Below are 20,907 nucleotides of genomic sequence, written 5' to 3'. Positions count from 1 at the left end.
TATATATGTCCTTATGTCTATGATGTCTACTACAAGTATGCAAATCTCTGAATCAAAGTAGCATGATCTCATGTCAAATGCAGTGCTCACAAGTATGCGAAGATCCTGGCGAATATATATGATATATATATGATATAATATGGCGCTGATCTCTGTTAATTTTGTTCGAGACCATGGAGAGACCCATTTGCCGATTGCACTTCACATACCTCTTTAAGAGTCTTCTCAAATTTGCAGTTTGTGTTGATAACTCCTGTCTTCTCTGGAATGTATGGAGGCATTAAGGAAACTATGTATGTATTTGTATGTATTTTAGATCCTCCTGCAAACAGGAACTTGCGAAGAAGCCTCGTTGGCTTATCAAAGCCGCAAGCTGACCGGAGTCAGTCTCTTACATTTATATTTAACGTCCATGACTATGAATTGTCAATTGTCAACAACTCTATAACTGGACGACATACATTAATCTTGAAGTGACTCGAACCGGGGACCTTATGATTGAAAGGCACCGGCGTTAACCACTGAGACACTAGGAAAGAAATGACACAGTCTAGGACAAACAAAACCTCAAAGAGGTTCATTGGCCAGGTCTGTTGGGAGAGTGTAGTAGAAGGAGCATTGGGATCAATTTTAACGACAAGATGGGATAGACATAAATTTCGATTATGTGGCATTGTTGGTATTATTAGATTCTGGGAATGGTAAAAGGTCCTTTAACTTTTCTGGAGGCAGGTCGTGGAACAGTCTTCCCCCAAATTTGAAATGCTTGCCAAATGTTAATATTTTTAAATGCAGTAAGAAAACTTATATTGTTTAGATGTCTGATATTTGTTTGCCGTCCTTTTTGTGTTTCTTGATGCTTACCGTTTTTCTACTGCATAATATTGTATATTTATTTTGTACTGAGGGCTCCTCTGGAAAGCATTGCTTCTGCACTGAGCAGGACTACCCTCATTCAAGATGACAATATCATAAAAAAAAATAAAAAATTAATGATACACGGCTGTCAGAGTAATGTGACAAAGTGTCTAAAGTGTTTAAAGTGCCTAAAAGGATATCTTGTCCTGTAATTTACTGTAGGTTCTATCGTCCATGCAGAGAAGGGTCACCATCTCCAATCGAAGGGTTTCGTCTGCGCTCATACCTGGGAAGTAAAATAAAGAATGACAATGCAAGAATCATTAGACAAGTAAATTTTATATACTAGTAAATTTATATTTAATTATTAACTATGTTTTATTCTTTTTGTGTATTGTTTGCTTAAAACTAGTTTACTATTTACATATTTCTGATTTTTTTTTGGACTATATGCGTTTAGGGCTTTGTTTATTATCGTTTAGTACGGGTTTTATATATATTGTTGCTTCAGGCGTTTACATTTTGTGCCTTATTGATTCTATATATTTAATATTTAGGTTTTTGCTGATGATGTGCTATATAAATATTAATTATTATTATTAAAATATTACTTATTATTAAACTCACCAGATAGTTCCTCATATTTGGAATGAAAAAGTATCTCCTAGTTTTAATATGCAATAATTTATTTATAGCTACTTCAGAGAGAGAAATAGCAATCCCAAAGTCTCATAGTCATTAGTCAATCAAAAATAAACTGCATTGTGATGAATGTTTTGTATCAAACATTTTACCAAAGAAATGCAACAACAACAACAAGAACAACAAACCAAGTACCAATGCTCCTTTTTTTTCCATTATTACTTTGAAAATTGAAATGATCTGTGAAAGACAAAACTCACCGAGATTAGTCCTGACACTGACCAACGTAGCAATAAAATTGAGGGCAGCCTCCAACATTGACATTTCCTGATTGGTATCCATATTGCAAGGTTCATGACTTGGGTCAAAGGTCACAAATTTCCAAACCTTAAACCTGAACATAGATAAGAGATGGAGAAGTTAAAGGGTGTGAAGACTCGCGCAAAAAGAAATGTCCAATGCTGGTAATCTGACCTAGTTTCGAATGAGGTGTAACAGAAGTGTTACACACCACAATCGATCCCGGAAAATACGCACGCAGCTTGCTACCTTTGGTAATTATACACTATAGTGTACTACATGCAGCTACGGTCAATACCCACAGCACTGTACAAAAGATACAGTGATGGACATCTCAGGCCCAGCTAAAGATAACAAGGTATCACGTTTCATTACTGTCTGTATATTGTAGCGAAAAGCAGAAAATGTCACTTGCAAGCAACAAAAAGTTAACTATTTCAGAGTGTGGCACGCAGTTGGGGCGAGTCTTCAATGCCTTTAAAAATAGCAGGTCGAAAAAAAACATGGGGTGGTAGTGCACGTGGAGCTAACATAATTTTCCCTCTGTAATGTAAAATTGAGTATGATAGACATCTATTAAAAAGAGAACAAACAAACAGTCAATGTTAATTTATCAGGCTTAATGTAAATTAAACTACAGATTAATTGCAACCAATATTTTGCATTAAATAATTTATACCATTTTCCAAGTTATAGATTCATTAAATGCAGGAAATTTAGCTGAAATTGCTCAAATTTCATTTTCAGAAAGAAAAGAGGGATTTGTGTATCGATCACTCTTCCTTTGATCCCGTATTTAAATAAATAATAAGTGTAACCATAGTAACCAAGTGTAACCATATGGGTCATACATTTCAACCACATCAGTACCAAATGGAACCGTAATTATCTCAAACAAATAAGAAAACAAGAAAAGTGACAAAAAAATATTTTACTTGGACCGGGTCTTGGCTATTTTAATTAGGATGATCGTTTTGAACAAATACTCCAAAAACAAACGAAACAAGATTGCTAATTGTTTTCCTTTAAATTTCAGATGATAGCAAACTTAAACTATAGCTTGAATCTTTTTGGAGGACGAACTTGAAATCTTCAAATTTGATATAACCTACAAAAAATTATATTTGCTTTCCACTATCAACTTGCCTCTCAAATATGACCTTGATAAATTCATCAACAGGAAATCCAGCAGGTTCCAGCATAGCTGCACAGACCTAGAATAGAAATAGAGAGATACACTTCATTGCGTCAAGTATAAACGCGTCCTGGTAGACCTTTGACAGATAACAGACTTATGTACAAAGAAAACAATAACCAAAGAAAGAGGCAGACAGACAGACGAACGGACAAACACATAATAATATAGCAAGTTTCATAAGAAAGTGACACTTTTTTCTTACCATTATTACAAAAACAATGCCTGTTGGTTATTGCATTCATGTACAGATTAAACCAACTGTACATAATTGCTTGGTGACCGACAGAAGTTGCCATGGTTACACTAAATGGGTTTGTTACTGTTTAAGCATTTTTGCCATCTTTATCCTTGCCCCTGACAGTTAAAATAAGGGCAGATTCTTTCTTCATGTTTTTCAGATATTTATATAAAGCAATATTAAACAAACATCTTTTATTCGTACTTTATGTTTATGCAGCACATTTAAATATGGTACACTTCTATTATCTTTGGAGGAATGTATTCCAGAGGCTGACAATATAGCACTGACTATATTGCAAAAAAAAGCGCAAAGACGTTTTTCAGCTCAATTGCCGTGATGACATCATTCAGTACAGGAAACGCACATTTAGGACCAATATGACGGCGTCCTCTGTCAATTAGAGTACCATACAACCAGCTACTGACAGGCTACTCAGATCAAATTAGTTTCAATGTCCAGATATATCAATGTAAGTACTCATTAGTTGTATGTATCTCCATTTTTTTTTACCTGTAGAAAGTACAAATCTAGGTCCGCCATGGACGCACAGAAGTGGCACTGTAAATAAGTCATGGCCTGACATCTCATCTGCAGGCCATTGCGTACCCACATACCGCAGAAGACCTCGTTGACTGCAGCCTTAGATAAAAACAAAAGTTATGAGAAAATATCAGTCATGACATATAATAATCATGGAATATGAAGATGTTGCATGTGCATAGGGCGTGGCGTTTCCAAAATATCTTTCTGGAAAAAACTTCAGAGACCAAAAAAATATATTTCTAGAAAAGAAAAAAGAAACCTTTGCTAAAATATATTTTTCTCTCTCTCAAAAGCAAGAGACTTGCCAAAACAATATCAACCAAAATATTTATCTCAAATACACTGGGTCGCCAAATTATCTTAATCTTATCTAATGAAAACATGACAAGAATTAGTCCATAAACCATAGGTTGCATTTTTCAGCGCTCTTGATCACAACTTACTGAAACTTTATCTCTCCTGCAAAACAGACTGATATTGGTGAGTTTGAAAGAGTTGATTTGTTCACACCTTGCCATGTCTGCCTTGATCTGGTAGTGATTTGGCTACTAGCTGTGTGATGAGTAGCATAATAGACGGATAGGCAGCTCAACTAAGGTGTGAAAAGATGGGACTGATCACTCAGCTAACCAACTGGAAAAAAAAAACTGCCGTTCAGTAAAAACGGCAGGTTTTTGGATGCAACCTATAGCTAATGGACACTTTCACAACATGAAGAATAGGTTCGCCAACCTTTATTTTTGCAACGGCACTGTTGGGCCATCGTCAAAGCTACCTACATAAACCTTTTTGGTAAAGAAACCCAATGGCATCAAATAAAAATGTCTACATTGAAATAATTCTTACCATGATTTGAAGTGGAAACATCATTAGTTTTCTAAGTCTACCAGGACTACGTATTAACATAGTTAAAGTCATCCCTTGTTCATTGATGCCCTGAGAATTAAACATTAAAAAAATGTAAACATTTTATCATCAGATGTATCCAAATTTAATTGTTACTGCAAAAAAATGTATTGCAATGCTTGTGATATTAAAATATGTCCAAATAATAATATGACTAATGCTTTCATAACTTTCATAAGGATTTTGATTTTGATTTTCATAAATTTTGATAAGGATTTTCATTAATTTTCATAAGGAATACACTGGGGTATGTTATCAAGGGGATGTGAAATGAGACTTGAAGACAATTGAGATTCTCTCCTATGTTTAGATTGATTACATGCCCTGGTACTTTTTAACAAAAGTCACCCAGGAAAGAAGCTGGGCACGAAAACCAAACAACCGAACGACTGATCCGCTCTCAACCCCAGTCCCCTTGCATCAAGACTGTGACTGTGTGATCATCCTCGGGTGTGTATCACCATTCTCCTCGTTACATGTCCTGGTAACTAAGCTTAGGCTTAGCATAACAGTGTTGGTTTCTATGAGTGACTAGCTGAAGCTTACCTGTTTAAGGAATACACTGAGATATCTGATCAAGGGGATGTGAAATGAGACTTGAAGAGGATGTAGACTCTCTCCCATATTAAGATTTTCCAGCCAAAGTATCAAAGCTGTCTGTAGTTCTTTGGTTAATGCTACTGTATACAGCATGGTGGTCTAGATAAGATAAATAATAAAAAAAACAGAAAGGTTGAGCAAATCATCAAAGCAGAAAAGTACAAATATATTTCAGATTCAGACTGCAATCTCGACAGTTAATTAACCAATCCAAGGTAATATCCTCCCTCTCATTAGCATAAGAACAAATCTACACGAATGAACTAAACTGTTTCGCTTATAATCCACGTAAGTCCTCCCCCCCCACCCCCTGTGGTAGGACTCTGGGCCTGATAATTACTATATAGTACAGGATATGCATTGAAATTTCTTTTTGTTCATACTGGACTATTACAACCAACATATTTTGAGAGTGTGGTGGAAAGTTGGCTAAGGCGTTTGGACTTGTTATCCAACGATTGCTGCTTCAATTCCTGCCCAGCTCATTACGTTGCCTCCTTGGGCAAGATGCTTTATCTCAATTGCTTCTTTCCATCCAGGGGATAAATGGTGACCTGTGAGGTACCTTGTCATTGGGCGCAGTATATAACTGCAGCCGACTGGAGGGATTGTCTCTGGGACAGGTTATCATTGGCCACTGCTAATATAACATCTGTAAAGCGCTATTGCTGGTATAACGCGCTATATAAAAATCAAATATTATTATTATTATTTTCCGCATTCTCAGTCTGGCATAAGGGACATGACTTTTAATTTTATCTTCCTATTATTTACGTTATCAGCGTATATGTTACATATCATAATAAACCATGATTTAAATGCAACGACAGAATGTACCACTGAAAACAACGGCTGAAATCACTAGCCTATGCCAACCTTTAATCCAATGGTAAATTCCTATTATCCAATGGTAAAGTCCAAAAACACCCTGGGTACCAGAGAGAGTTGATCGAATACTTGAAGAAGCAGACAGTGCATACATTATGCTGTAATTATCTTCCTTGAAGATAGTGTCATCTAAATAATTCACTTCACGGCCAATGTTGAATTAGAAATGGTTCATGAATACATACCTTATCATGGCAGTGTGAAGCAATTTGCCACATAGGCGCAGCACAGCCCTCAATTTCGGCTGCAAATGCAGTGGAATATGAATTTGGTTCAAACTCTACGTGATAACCGAGTTCCCTTTTATTAAGATTCATACCTGTACAGAGGGTCAGAGAGAATAAATGAAAATAAGTACTGTGAAAACAACCAAAAAACAAAAAGGAAAAGGAAATTGCTTTCTATAACTGCAAAACACAATTATGATAACGATGAATTATTAAAGTACTTATTTTGTTAATGTTTCTCCACAAACATTACTGTTGGTATTTGTATTTTTGACAGGTCGCGGTTGCTTACACGAGAAGGTCTGTGATTGAATTTTCCAGCTCGAAATATAATCAGAAACACAGTAGAGGAAGGCTAAAATTGGTGAGGAATATGAGAATCACTGGATACCACCGACATAGGTAGGTAGGTACTGTAGGGAGGTAGGTACTGTAGGTAGGTACTGTAGGTAGGTACTGTAGGTAGGTACTGTAGGGAGGTACTGTAGGGAGGTACTGTAGGGAGGTAGGTACTGTAGGTAGGTTCTGTAGGTAGGTAGGTAGGTACTGTAGGTAGGTAAGTACTGTAGGTAAGTACTGTAGGTAGGTTCTGTAAGTAGGTAGGTAGGTACTGTAGGTAGGTAGGTAGTACTGTAGGTAGGTACTGTAGGGAGGTAGGCACTGTAACTAGGTATGTATGTACGTCTGTATGTATGTAGGTTGGTAGGTAGGTACTGTAGGTAGGTAATGTATGTAGGTAGGTACTGTAGGTAGGTACTGTAGGTAGGTAGATAGGTAGGTATGGTAGGTAGGTAGGTAGGTACTGTAGGTAGGTAGGTAGGTAGGGTAGGTAGGTAGGTACTGTAGGTAGGTACTATAGGTAGGTAGGTACTGTAGGTAGGTACTGTCGGTAGGTATCTACTGTAGGTACTGTAAGTAGGTACTGTACGTAGGTAGGTACTGTAGGTAGGTAGGCAGTAGCAGTAAATAAGCAGTGAGTTCAAATTGCCCTCCCCTATCCCATCTCAAGTTGCTGGATGGTCCTAATGTTCACCCCCTCCACATCTTTCTCCTTCCCATAAAGAAAAAAGGATATAAAACGAAAGTGATTGGTGTTACTCTGGCTTCAAGCTGTCTACAGATTGAGTCATCAGTGCGTATCATGCAATGAATGAAGTCACATGAGACTACGAGGCTGTATATGAAAAATTCTTACACACACAATTTAACAGATAAGATCATATTTACAGTTGTATACCTCACCACTTAAAAATGTATACCATACCAGCATTTCTTCAATTTTACTTCCAATTTAAAAAAAAAAAAAAAATGTACTGGTTGTGTTTCCTATATTCTCTACCACCACAGGCAATGAGCATGTTAATATCTACAGTAGTTATACTGTACCAGTGTCATCATATATGTAGTACCTAATGAAGAAGAAAAAAAGCTGCTACTTTGCAGAAGAATTCTCCAGCTTTCCACTTTAAAGTTCAGAGATGCTTTAACTAAACACTATTACGCTTGAATGTTACTTTCATAGCTGAAATTCCTTCGCCTATGTGGTACTGTAATTTAGTCATATCAATCATGTTAATTATGGTCATTCCTTGGTGAAGGATTATTCAATTTGCTAAGGAACTGCTGAAATTGCCCAAATGGAAAACTTAATAGCTTTAGTAAATAATAATGCACGGAATAGTAAAGTGGTCGTATTTTTGAATTGCAATTATGACGTAACTTCTTCTTTGCATAAATTTGCATAACAATTTCTTCTTTGCGCATAGCGACACTGCTATACTGTACCACACTGGATACATTTTTTCTCTCATTGCAGTGATGTGCGTCAACGAATGCATTGAAACGTGATGGATATGGGCAGTATAATTTTAGTCGTGCAATACAGACAGCAAAAAAAACGTTCAATTAATTATGTCTACAGGGTGGAATGTGTGGGTGTGCATTTCCAAACAGTAAATCCTGAAATCCTGCAAACTGTGTTCTCCAAGGAAATACAGTTCTGTGCACATTTTGTAAACTTTTTAAAATGTTGGGAACGAACAAACAAAACCCTGTCAAAAATCTGAGAGTAGATAAACAGGTGCAATATGGACATGTTGAGAGGTGGGGTTGCAGGTGTAGGGAGGGGGTGTGGAGTGCAGTTGGGAAGGTGGTTTGACAATAAAATAATCTCTGCTTACCCATAAACAAAGTTAAAAACCTGCTCCATAACTGCATGAGGAGACGATCCTTGAAGAAATAACTGGCGACCGATTGGTGCGAGAGAATGTTCGAGAAGTCGCTCACGATCGGCCAATAGCACTGGTCTTTTAATATTTTACTGTCACAATTGAGGACTTGGTGAATACTTTTCCTCGAATCTCGATTCGGCCATGAAGCTGATGCAACAGAGAAACAAGTTGAAATACAAAAAAAAAATATTATTCATCAAAGGAAAAGGGAAAACAATTCTATTGTTTGAGTACATTTGTTCCAGTGAGTACATTTGTTCCAGTTTGCCTTCCGTGTCTTCTGTCTTCACCAAAGGATACCAGTATTGCCCGCACTAATAGAGCAAGGGGAATATCCCTGGAGAGTTTGACATAAGAAATGATGCTACATCAGGATTGAGTCTGAACTTGGAAGATATAATAATATTTGCTTTTTTATATAGCGCTTTATACCAGCGATAGGTCTCAAAGCGCTTTACAGACGTTATATTTCCCCTGGTCAATGATAACCTGTCCCAGAGACAATCCCTCCAGTCAACAGCAGTTATATACTGCGCCCAATGACAAGTTACCTCACAGGTACCCATTTAACCCCTGGGTGGAGAGAGGCAATTGAGATAAAGCATCTTGCCCAAGGACACACATAATGAACTAGGCAGGAATCGAACCAGAAATCCTTGGATCACGAGTCCGACGCCTTAGCCAATTGGCCACCACGCTCTCACGCTCAAAATGGTTTTGAGGGTCTCAGTAGCACAATACAGATGGCCTGTAGTATATATTGTAGAGGGGGGGAAAAAAGGGCTCCCCTAGATGCAATGCAAATTTTCAGTATTGTTGGGTTATCCGACATTATTTTTTTGACAGGATAAAAAATGCTACCTTAATCCTGATCTGAATATAATAACAGTTAGGCCAGAAATGTTAAGATCAACAGACACTTTATGATTGCAGTTCTTTTTTATATAGTGCGAGCTGATTGATATAATCTCTTGCTACAAAGAGGTATGATAAACCATTTATTCCGTTGGAAGTATCAGGGGTCCTTTTGGAAAGAAAAGTACCGCAAAACTTTTTCTTTTTTTTAACTATTTTACTATTTACATACTTCTGAATTTGTTTTGGACTATAGGTGTTCAGGTTTTTTTTTCTTTCATATATTATATTTTTATTATTATCGTTTAGTACGGGTGTTTCTTATATTGCTGCTTTGTGCCCCACCCCCCCACTTTTTTCCAAAATAGCAAATGTGCCCTACTGGCAAATAAAATGTGCCCCTTTGATGAAGAACTGTCTTTTGGATATCATATGCCTTTAATTTTAATATTAAATTTTAATTATTTACTTTTAGTCTGCACATGCTATTTTTAAAATCGCATCCCATATCTTTTAGTAGCATGGTTAACAATAAACAATCTCAATAAAAAAAAAAAAATCAATGTTGCAGCGCACCATAATAGTATTGATAGCATACTAACACATCATATATATTTCAGTGATATGGCCGGTGTGTATTGGTTTATAGCATAACGAATGGTGGTAGTGGAATGAGAAAGTGCCCCTCTGATGTTGTGCCCCCCCCCACTTTTTGAAAGCTTCCTACCCCCCTGAATGGAGATAACCCCCTTTTAGGTGACATCAAGAATCTCTCGTAGTGTATTACCCATGAGTGGACTGGCTTGAAGGGCTGGCCTGAGCAGAATCAGACCAGAGAGGCAGAGAACGTGAAGGAGACCCATCTCGGCGACCATTTTACTGGCCAGAGCTTCGTTACTAAACAGCTGCACACTGATGTGCACCACATGGTTGGGGTTCGTCCTGCCTTTCAAGGTCATTGCGATTCGGACGTAATGCTTCAGGAATATCATCGTGAATTTTTCCTGGCGAGAACCAAAACAATTTGAAAATCAATTCTGCATTCATTGATCAAAATGTTAATAAAAATACGTTGGAACTTTTAAGACAGAAATATTTGGGAAAAGTACTGTATGGGTTAGTGTAAAACCAAAACTTTAAAGACAGTATTGCTAACAGATGGAAGAATGTGACCTTAAGAACAATAACAACACCCAAGACAGATTCATAATTTTAATTTTCATACTCCTTTTACTTTTCTCCTTCCCTCCCTCAAACAAAGAAATTGATGAATTTTATAGTAAATAATGAACCATGTATTATTTGTAATAATTATAAACTAAAGCAACACTAGGCTCATCAGAAGTGTTTTCCCCTTGGTGAAAAAGGTGAGAGGGTACAACAGCATGCCCCCTCCCAAACCCTCCACCTTCCCACTTGGAATTCGACCCAGGAATATAAGGATTATTAATATGATTCCTAAGGAAATTATAGGCAATATCTCGAGGCTCAGACAAAACACTCACTTAATATAAATCTAAATTGACAAACCAGTGAGATAGCATTTTACAATTTTTCAGTATAAACCATGGAGATTATTTCCAACCGGAGCAAAACTTCCTCCCAGAATGAATGACCTTACTGAAATTTTCTAACCTTGTAATCATTGTCTGGTAACATGCTCAGTAAGAAAGTTATCATCTCCTGTGGGAAATTATAAACCGCTGTCCAGAAGAGAAGCTCTCCGACAAAGTTGTGGTGTTCTAGATTTGGATCCAGTGCTGGGTAAGACGGAACTGGAATAGAATTTTAAAACTTTCACTTTAGGCTGTTGAAATGAGGACGACATTCATACTGGTACAGTAGTTTCTAAGCAATGAACTGTATAAACCTTTGACCTTTTAGCAGGTCAACCAATGACCTGGGTGCAAATTACAATGTCTGTATTCAATTTCGTTATATTGACACATTAGAAACACACATTCATACGCAAGACGTATATTACCAATTATTTCAATGGTGGATTAAAGGGAGTGAAGACTCGCCCAACAAAGAAACTTCTGATGCCGGTAATCTGACCTAGTTTCGAATGAGGTGTAACAGAAGTGTTAGACACCACTATCGATCCCAGAAATACACACACAGCTTGCTACCGTCGGTAAGTACACACTAGTGTACAGTCACTACATGCAACTACGGTCAATACCCACAACACAGTGTACATAGCAGCGATGGACATCTCAGGTCTAGATAAAAAAAATTTAACGGTATCACGTTTCATTACTGTCTGCATTTTGTAGCGACAAGTAAAAAACTTCACTTGGAAGCAAAGGAAAGTTAACTTTTTCAGAGGGCGGCACACAGTTTGGGGAGAGTCTTCAATGCCTTAAGAGAGCAGCACAGAGCACAAGGAGGTTTTCACATAGATTCGTAATGCACTATGATAAGTTTAGAAAACCATGTATTACATGATAGCCCCCTGCGGATAGCAAAATCTCGGTAACCATGGGCAGGGTCCACAATTCATTTACGAACTGATATTACATTATTCACGCACATTTGTCTAGCATTTTTAACTCCACGACATTCATGAATGTCATTATAAGATATGTGATTTCCTTCATTTTCTGGCATATCGCAAAGTAGGTTGAAAGGCCGATTCAGGGATTAATTTACCGTTCAAATTTTGTGTAGCAGTTTTCATGTCTCTGAATTGTGTCCTTTGTAAAATACTATGGATTCCTGTGTAAAATACACTGCTATACATCTTTAACCATTTTGTATGTAAGATTTTGCTACGCAATGCTAGATAAATTATTCCCTGCGATATAGGTATCCTCATGCAACACTGGTTTTTACCAATTTAGTCTACTAAACGAAGTCATTTGTGTCGAAGTACTGTAAAACAGCAACAATTACAAGATACTGTAGATACCGCACCTTTCATCTGGAAGCCAGAGAGGTCTGGGTAGGCCAGATATTCCATTGCAGCCCTGTAAGCCAAACGGCCATCTCTTTGTAACGATTCATCCAGCTTTGTAACTGTTGGGAGGGGGGAGGGGGAGGAGAAATGTAAGAGGAAAAAATATAAGATCAGAAGTGGTGAAATCATCAATACCTTTTGTGGATTAGGTGAGAGGGTAGGAGAGAGTCGAGGGGTAAGAGGGGCTATGCAATGGTCACTGTATAAATACAGTAGTTTACAATTTATTTTAGTACTGACAATTTGCCAGATTTAACACAAGAAGCAGCTTAAATCCCAAGGGTTTCATGTAGCTGTGGTAATATTATTATATTAAACAACAGAGGTCCTTTTAAGAATAGCAAAAATAAATATCTTAAGAAATAAACTATATATTGAAGACTTACCTTGCATTAGTTTGGCATAAATATCACTATCAAGTAAGGCTCCAACAATCACCCGCCTTAGAACACCTCCCAACTTTGATAACCGATCGAAGAGATCCAGTAATGGGCTAACATCCGAAATGACCATGGGGTCAAATTTAAGGACGACTGAAATGGAACGACCAAAGAATAGATACCATGAAAATACGAGACAAAATAGTTCTGGTGTAGTCTAAAATGTTTATCTGTCAACTGTTGATACTCAGTTTTTCTTGAAAGCATACAGTACGATTATGGTATGGTACCACCTCAACGTGTTCAAACTGCAGTAACTGCACTATGTTGAATGATGCAAGCCTGGGTAACTTGCTTGGAATCGCTTTCAGATATTACAAAGTATGAAACATTAAAATAAAATAAAACTGTTAGCAAACTGCTTATCCACTAGAGAGCCTGTGTCATACAGTATGTGTAAAAGTAAGTTGGCCTGACGTTTCGATCCTAGCAGGATCTTCTTCAGAGGCTAAATGACAAGCTAAATTACACTTGTCATTTAGCCTCTGAAGAAGATCCTGCTAGGATCGAAACGTCAGGCCAACTTGTTTGGTCTTTCTAACACATATGGGTGGAGTAATGACATTGGGGGGGGGGGGGGGGGGTTGGGTGTATAGATCAAGCGCATCAAGACGTATTTGACAGTGCCTAGCTCAGTTCAGAATTCTAGAGAGTCCCATATTAGTGCGAATATTACACAGCTTGGTCTAAATAACAACCAACCTGAATTACATAGAAACTGCTATACATGTAGAACTGTCTATCTGTAGGAGGGTGCCTGATGAAGCAACCAATTGCCTATGCACAATATTTCACTGTAACATGAGTCTCAAAGCAATATATGGACATACTTGGTGTATAGTTTGTCCTAAAATGTAAAACTAGACGCCACAGCAACCTCGGTATAACAACCTCCGCGGTAACTGTCAGGTGTTTTGGCACTGATGATGATGCCTGCGGTTTACCAAGGCTGTGTTGAGTACAGAATCTGTGGAGAAGGAAACAGATGTAAATGAAAAGTTTGCACAAATTTCGGGGCATGTCTCCTTGCTTAGTAATGGTTGACATTGAAGGGTCTACACTTAGACAATTATACGTCTCTGTGTCGAGACAGAATTGCTCTATGGGTTATAGTCAATGCTCGCTGGATTTTGAGCATTAAATAATAATAATAATAAATTGTACAGTATTTTAGATCCTCCTGCAAGCAGGAACTCGCGAAGAAGCCATCATTGGCTTATCAAAGACACAAGCTGACCGAAGTCAGTCTCTTAGATTCATATTTAGTGTCCATGATTATGAATTGTCAATTGTCAACAACTCTGTAACTCGACGACATACATTAATTTTGGAGTGACTCGAACTCAGGACCTATCATAATTATTCATGCATGTTTCAATTATGTCCCTGGTTTTTGCGTGTATCTCTAGGAATCTTTGTTTCACCAGTGTAACCAAGGAGTCCATCAATCTTAAACAGGAGAGATTACCTATGTGCAGCTATGAAAAAGTGAATGTACATGGGGCTCACACATGTTCGATCTGAAATGGAAAGTTCCAACTACTTAACGTTCTAGAAAAGTATTTTCCAGGGGGTAGCCAAGAGAAGCTCATTTGAAACCCATTTGATAATGACAGATCAGCACAGGCTTGTATCAAGCATTCTCGTTAAGTCAGTGTTTGGGGTGTTACTTCACTTCGGGGCAGGCATACAATTTCCTGCTCATAGGAACCACACTTAAGGTCCCCACTGGATGGACAAGGTTTTACCTCATTATCTGAACACTTTCTTAAACACTGAAGGAGACGAAGGCACCTCATTCCTTATTACTGCTGTGCAGCCTATGATGAAAAATGTTTTATAAACCATGGAAAGCACAATCAAACCCCATTTCCCAATTGGCACACCAGAAATTAACAAATTAACAAAATATTTAGAACTAGTCAACAACTCTCCAAGCGGCGATTACTACACCACATCTTCACCCTACAGAAAGTACTGCAAAATTATGGGTACTACAGTAATTTAAAATCTGTACCATTCGACCCTACTTCCTAACCCCTAACCCTATTCCCTACTTCCTAACCCTACTCCCTATTCCCTACTGCCTAACCCTAATTCCTAACCCTACTCCCTAACCCTACTTCCTAACCCCTAACCTTATTCTGCCGATTCGAAGTAAGCTTTCCCATTCATATGGTACGGATTCTAAAGTTAGGCCAAATTATGAAAAGTATTACCCGCTTGGCTTCATGACACTGGTGTCTCCACAGTCACATGCCCCTCCAGCTAAACTTCTGAACATGTTAAAATCATGGCCAGTGTGGTCCCCTCCATGGAAACAGTCGGCACATATAGACATGCATGGGCTAATACCACAAGTCCTACACCTGTAGGCAACAAAATCTGCTGTCCATACTAAGCCGCAGGCCGACGAATCGTCGTACTTTTTGGTTCTTTGGGCAAACTCTCCAAATGTCGTATCACCTGCAATTAATTGTTCAATAAAATTTAACTTAATATCTTTTACGGCTGTTTGCAGTCGGAGTAGATTGTTCGTAACATCTTCAAGTCGACCTTTCCCTGTGCTACTTTGTAAACACTCTGCTTTTAACAGACTCCCAAGCTTCTCTGGTTCCATTCGAAGCAATTTTTCGGCCATGTTTAATCGCTTCTGTCATTTTTGTCAGCAGCAACTAAAATTATGTAGCCCAGTTGTTAAACCAATGAAATACTTCATCTTTTTTGCAATATCCCAAAACAGTGTAGGCCTAACTTTGTTTTGATACTGCATACATATCTAGACCTACTTGGCACACGCTCTGTGTAGCTTTTCGCCAAGCTGCATAGTACTAATACTACTATGCATAGTACTGTCAAAAATTGGATCTATAGACGGCCATTAGAGTAAAAAAAATAAAGCACTTGAGTTTGGAGATTTTGCATCGATTCTTCGCTTTGCTGTTTAGGTGTCAAAAAAAGTCTTAAAAATCTAGATGAATTTTGAAACGTCGAAACGGCAATTGATGATAATTTTTTACTGGATGAAATGAGAGGAAAATTGTACTCGAAAGTATATGAGAATGGATTTTACCGATTAAACCAAATGCATGTAGTCCTCCCTATACTCCATTATCTGCGGTTGAAACCTTGCAGTATTACACAAACATCGCAAATACATCAGTTTTCACTGGTCGCATTATCAGCCAAGTGTTAATTATTACAAAAGGGATAATATTTCTGTCACGAAAGTATATTTTCTTTAGGAAGAAGGCGGTAATTTCATACCAGGAAAGTTTAGTAGAACTAATATAAATGGGTTATTTCAAGCCTTGGGATCTTACAACAACCCAGCAAAGAAAAAAAATAAACAAGTACAAGAGCAAAAGCAACTTTAATTAGATATTCTGGTTACTTCAATGTGAAGACGCAAAATATTAATGGACGTTGAGCGATTCCAAAGTCAGCCCAAGTTCAAATCAGCAAAGAAAGCAGTCAAAGTCTATACTCGATCACCGTATTCTGTTTTCCAACTTTATTATTATTAACATTTGAATTGCATATTGATAACACAATTGGGTGTTTCTCCTAAGTTTCAGTTCCGTGAATATCTGACTTGTCAACTTTTGCTTGGCTAAAACAGAAGGGGAAAGACATGCTATTCTTCGTCAAGTTTCCATATGTCTGTTCGATAAGCGATATGTATCCACCCAGGTGTACGTGTGGATGTAGACTTAGCATCGCATCTCGCTGTAATCCATTTACCTTTCAAAGTTTAGGCAAATGAGAGACGATACAGACGTAATTGTTATAACCTCTTTCATATTTTCAAGCTATTTGTCTCGAACTTTGAAAACAGACAAGAAAGTCATAACTTCCATTAAATATTCAACATATTGTAGCACTAATGCCATAGGATCGTTTCCTTGTCTCTATCATGCATCCGAGTGACAATTAACAAACTTTTTGCCCTCTACTCAGTCTTCTCCTCCTCCTTTCCACCAACCCCATCAGAACCCTTCCCCCAACAAGAATCAACCAACCCCACCAGGTTCCCGTTCCTCCAACAAGAATCTGGATTGGCGGTCATTTAATTCTACCCGTTCTAGGATGATTATTAGAAAGTGATGGCGCTACACGGCTATGTAATAGGCGAGATGATAATTAACAGTCGTGTGCCAGGCACGCGCAATAATGATATGAAAGTAAAGCGCCTCAGCCCTTTCGCGTGTCACACCACATAATTTATGCATAGCAAGGAAGCAGTATAGACTATAAGAGTGATGGCTTCGTTGTTTATAAATTAGTGTGTGTACGTGTGTGTATGTGTGTGTGTTACAATAGTATCTGAGAACATAAGCCGTGCATAACAGGGCAATAAATTGAGTGAAACTGTTGCAGTTGTGTTGAGAATTTGCTGGACAGGTCTGATATCCACCGAGGCAGAGAAAAGAAGTTCAAAAAAATGGGTGAAGGGGAAAATGTAAGTTCTTTATAAATAATTTCATAGTTTGTAATAACTATTAAAGGTTTTGGTATGTGTGTGTTATTATGTATGAAATAGACTGAAGATATATGGTATTCAGTTATACATAGTGTACATAGGCCTACCTATGAATATGCTTTGCATGGCAGCAATGGCTAGATTAAGTTTGTAAAATACCAGTTTTTTTGTGGGGGAGGGCGGGTGGGGGGGGGGAGGTTGAAAGCATAAAACCAGATGTTTTTATCATTGTTTTTAGTAAAGAAACAAAGGAGAAGATGAAGAAAGATACGCAGGGCATGTTTTTATTGCACTCCTATACATGGTTAAGTATATTAGACATCATTTAACATGAAAATAGGCATGTACAACTCTTATTTCCAAACAATGTCATATAAACAAAGTAGTAACTACAAAAGAATCACAGATTGGTTTATTTAGTAGACTATATACAGACTAACATAATAGATGATTAAAAATCCTCGAACATTGAACATAGTTCTGATCAACAGAGATAGTTTAATACCATAACTTCACGTACAGAATTGTTTAGTATAAAAATCTTCTTTTAGTATAAGAAAAGATCGTATTTTAGTGGTAAAAATTCTTCTTTTTAGTGTCGAAATCTTCATCACTATCTTTAAGTAGAAAGAAATGAAACTGAGAGGGAAAAAACAGGTATGTCGGTCGGAAATAAAATAAGCAAATTTCTAAGTTGGTTACGTTCGCTAGGGTCACTGCATACACAACATTAATATAACAGATTTTATTGCCAGTTCACGATTTAGACCGTTATTTCCATACCTTGGGGTGGGGAAGGGTGGAAGGGAGGGAGGGTGGGGATACCGTTTTAACTACCAGTGGCGTATCATTCATACTGGCTGGACAACTTAGAGACCACATCACAACCCGAACATACCCAAACATCAACAGGATTTTTGTGTTCCTTGTGGGGGAGGGGGGGGGGGTCTCAACATGACAAGTTTATAAAGGGAAAATGGTTTTGAATTTCATCCCTTGAGTATACCATCTTGGTCACGTGAAGATTCCAGAGTTGTTAGAACGAATATAACTTTGCCACTGCATAACCATAACTTTTGCTAGAAAGATATATAAATAACGGATCATCAATAATTATTCAAATTAAAAAAATATATTTTCATGCACTTGCATGTATTATTATATAAAATTAGCAGTAAATATTAGATCTAGCACATAAATATATACAGCGAAAGCAAAGCCCAGAGCCCCTCCCCTTCCCCTCCCCTCCCCTCCCCACCCTCCCCTCCTCTCCCCTACAGACTAGCAACGACATCAGAGCCACGCCCCCTCCTCATTAAAATCCTTAATCCTGCTGCATGCAGCTATATAACTATAACTACCTGATATGGTAATATCGAAAATAAGATTTCCTTGAACTGTTAACTATATGCAACGGAGTAAAATTTTAGTGAGGCATGTTATGACATTTTATGACGACGACCTGGCTTTCAAAAAATATATATATTAAAAAGAAGGCATCAAAATGAGTGACATTGTTGGAATTGACGAGTAGGAGGAAGTGAAAGAGATTGAAACAAATAAGTGACACAATACATGCAGATTCTATATAATTAGCAGTATAGCCAAGTAATGATGATGATGGTGCTATGGCCTAGTGGATAAAGGCGGTGGCATTTGAAGCAATGAGGCTTAGCAAATCGGGAGGTTCCGGGTTCGATACCCGGCCGGTCATAGTAAGGTGGACATTTTCAGCCAAGAGCAATCTGCGGTTTTTCCAATCTAAAATGACTTTCTAGAATTGAAAAGATTCAAAATGTGGGTTAAAATGTTGAATTGGAAGCCACCCGACGTGTAAGTTGTAATCCATAAGCCCTTGCGGGTTTCTCCCACAAATTCTGTGGTCGCTTATAAGCGTCGTAAAAATAGCTGCTGATAATTATGGTTATGATTACGTTGTGTATAGTGTTAATTAATCTACGCCGTATGCTATAGACCCGTCAGTTCATGTTTTTCACGTTACTTGATGACACATACACTGTTAACAGTTCACACGCTCCACATTCTCTATTAGTTATTTATAGAGAAATGAACCCCTTCCTGTTTATCTATAATAAGGGCTATTGTATTGTAAGTATTTATAGCTGCCCGTACTGTACAAAATAGTACCATTTGTGTGTCTGTTTCTTAATCTGCAGAGATTCACTACCAAGATTCTTTTCCAAACTAAATATATAAATCTCATGCATCAAAAATACCAGTATATTTGTCAAAACATGCCGGCCACTTTTTTCCCTCTTAAACAGCTCAAATTGTTTTGCTTCGTCGTGTATATGATGTCGGTGCGTGTTACGTGCTGCCGTCTTCGATATTATTTCTAGAAAGTTTCATATATATTTGACAGCCATTAACAATCAATAATTTATATATGTATATATATATATATATATATTATATATTTATATATATATATGTGTATATATATGTATATATGTATATATATATATATATATATATATTTATATTTATATATATATATATGTATATATATATATATATATATATATACATATACATATATATATATATATATATATATATATATATATATATATATATATATATATATATATATATATATATATATATATATATATATATATATATATATATATATATATATATATATATATATATATATATATATATATATATATATATATATATATATATATATATAGGAATAACGGAAAAACTGTTAAACAACTATGCTGCATTTAGAGAAAGGCTGGATCTCGAGTGAGATACAATAATTGAATTAGGTAAGTGATTGGAAGTAAAACAGCCAATGTTTGGTTTTTGCAGAGCTTTCGAGCAAAACTAGCTCTTCTTCAGTGCATGATCACCGAAAGTGACGCTTTCGGTGAAATTGGTCGGTATATATATATATATATATATATATATATATATATATATATATATATAAATATTGATACTTTGATAATTTCAGCAGTATATTTTGAGCATTTCTTATTTTATTTTCATTAAATCTTTCCTTTTACATTTTGCAGAATGAAATTCGGGTAAGCATCACTCCGCCATTTTCTAATTCCCATTTTCTTCCGAATGATCGTCAGGATTCCATGAACTTTTATATTGATTGAAACGTTTAGATGTAAATTTGATTTAATTTCGGCACGCATGTATATACGGGTATAGTTTACTGTTATGCACATATATAGGTAATGGTTGACACTGTTCAAATTTACTCATCGATCTGATGTGAATTGAGAGATGAATGAATAATCAGTTGAAAATGTAATCTCGTTTAACATCTATGCATCTGCTTTTTAATCGGAAAACATGTGATCCGTATTGTGTTTACTTGATCTATTGGTCGGTGAATTACTCACCACAGACTCGTAACAGTCGTTTAAACTGATTTATACCTTGTCTGTTATATAATACTGTATATTTAGTGTAACTGGACATAATTAACCAGGGTAGTTTTACTTGACATCTCTCGCAATGCATAATCTTCTTCACCATTAATG

The 20,907-nt window shown here is 36.9% G+C and overlaps 1 protein-coding gene across 1 annotated transcript in view; it reads right to left on the bottom strand.

Moving 5' to 3' along the window:
- LOC139959055 (E3 ubiquitin-protein ligase ubr3-like) overlaps positions 1-15,700 on the bottom strand; it is a 37,934-nt gene extending 22,234 nt beyond the window's left edge. The window contains exons 1-15 of the mRNA XM_071956596.1: positions 15,111-15,700; positions 13,722-13,858; positions 12,838-12,984; positions 12,409-12,510; positions 11,125-11,264; positions 10,277-10,493; positions 8,584-8,781; positions 6,362-6,495; positions 5,235-5,387; positions 4,629-4,718; positions 3,750-3,878; positions 2,947-3,014; positions 1,761-1,894; positions 1,059-1,144; positions 210-269 (exon numbers count right to left, since the gene is read on the bottom strand). Coding sequence (XP_071812697.1) covers positions 210-269; positions 1,059-1,144; positions 1,761-1,894; positions 2,947-3,014; positions 3,750-3,878; positions 4,629-4,718; positions 5,235-5,387; positions 6,362-6,495; positions 8,584-8,781; positions 10,277-10,493; positions 11,125-11,264; positions 12,409-12,510; positions 12,838-12,984; positions 13,722-13,858; positions 15,111-15,532 — 2,217 coding nt within the window. The 5' untranslated portion in view covers positions 15,533-15,700. The remainder of the gene's footprint in view (positions 1-209; positions 270-1,058; positions 1,145-1,760; positions 1,895-2,946; positions 3,015-3,749; positions 3,879-4,628; positions 4,719-5,234; positions 5,388-6,361; positions 6,496-8,583; positions 8,782-10,276; positions 10,494-11,124; positions 11,265-12,408; positions 12,511-12,837; positions 12,985-13,721; positions 13,859-15,110) is intronic.
- Positions 15,701-20,907: the final 5,207 nt, after the last annotated feature.

Source organism: Apostichopus japonicus, chromosome 18, assembly GCF_037975245.1.
Source record: "Apostichopus japonicus isolate 1M-3 chromosome 18, ASM3797524v1, whole genome shotgun sequence".
Classification (NCBI taxonomy): Eukaryota; Metazoa; Echinodermata; class Holothuroidea; order Aspidochirotida; family Stichopodidae; genus Apostichopus; species Apostichopus japonicus.
Note: the sequence above shows the minus strand (reverse complement) of the source record. Positions and strands in the feature narration are given on the sequence as shown.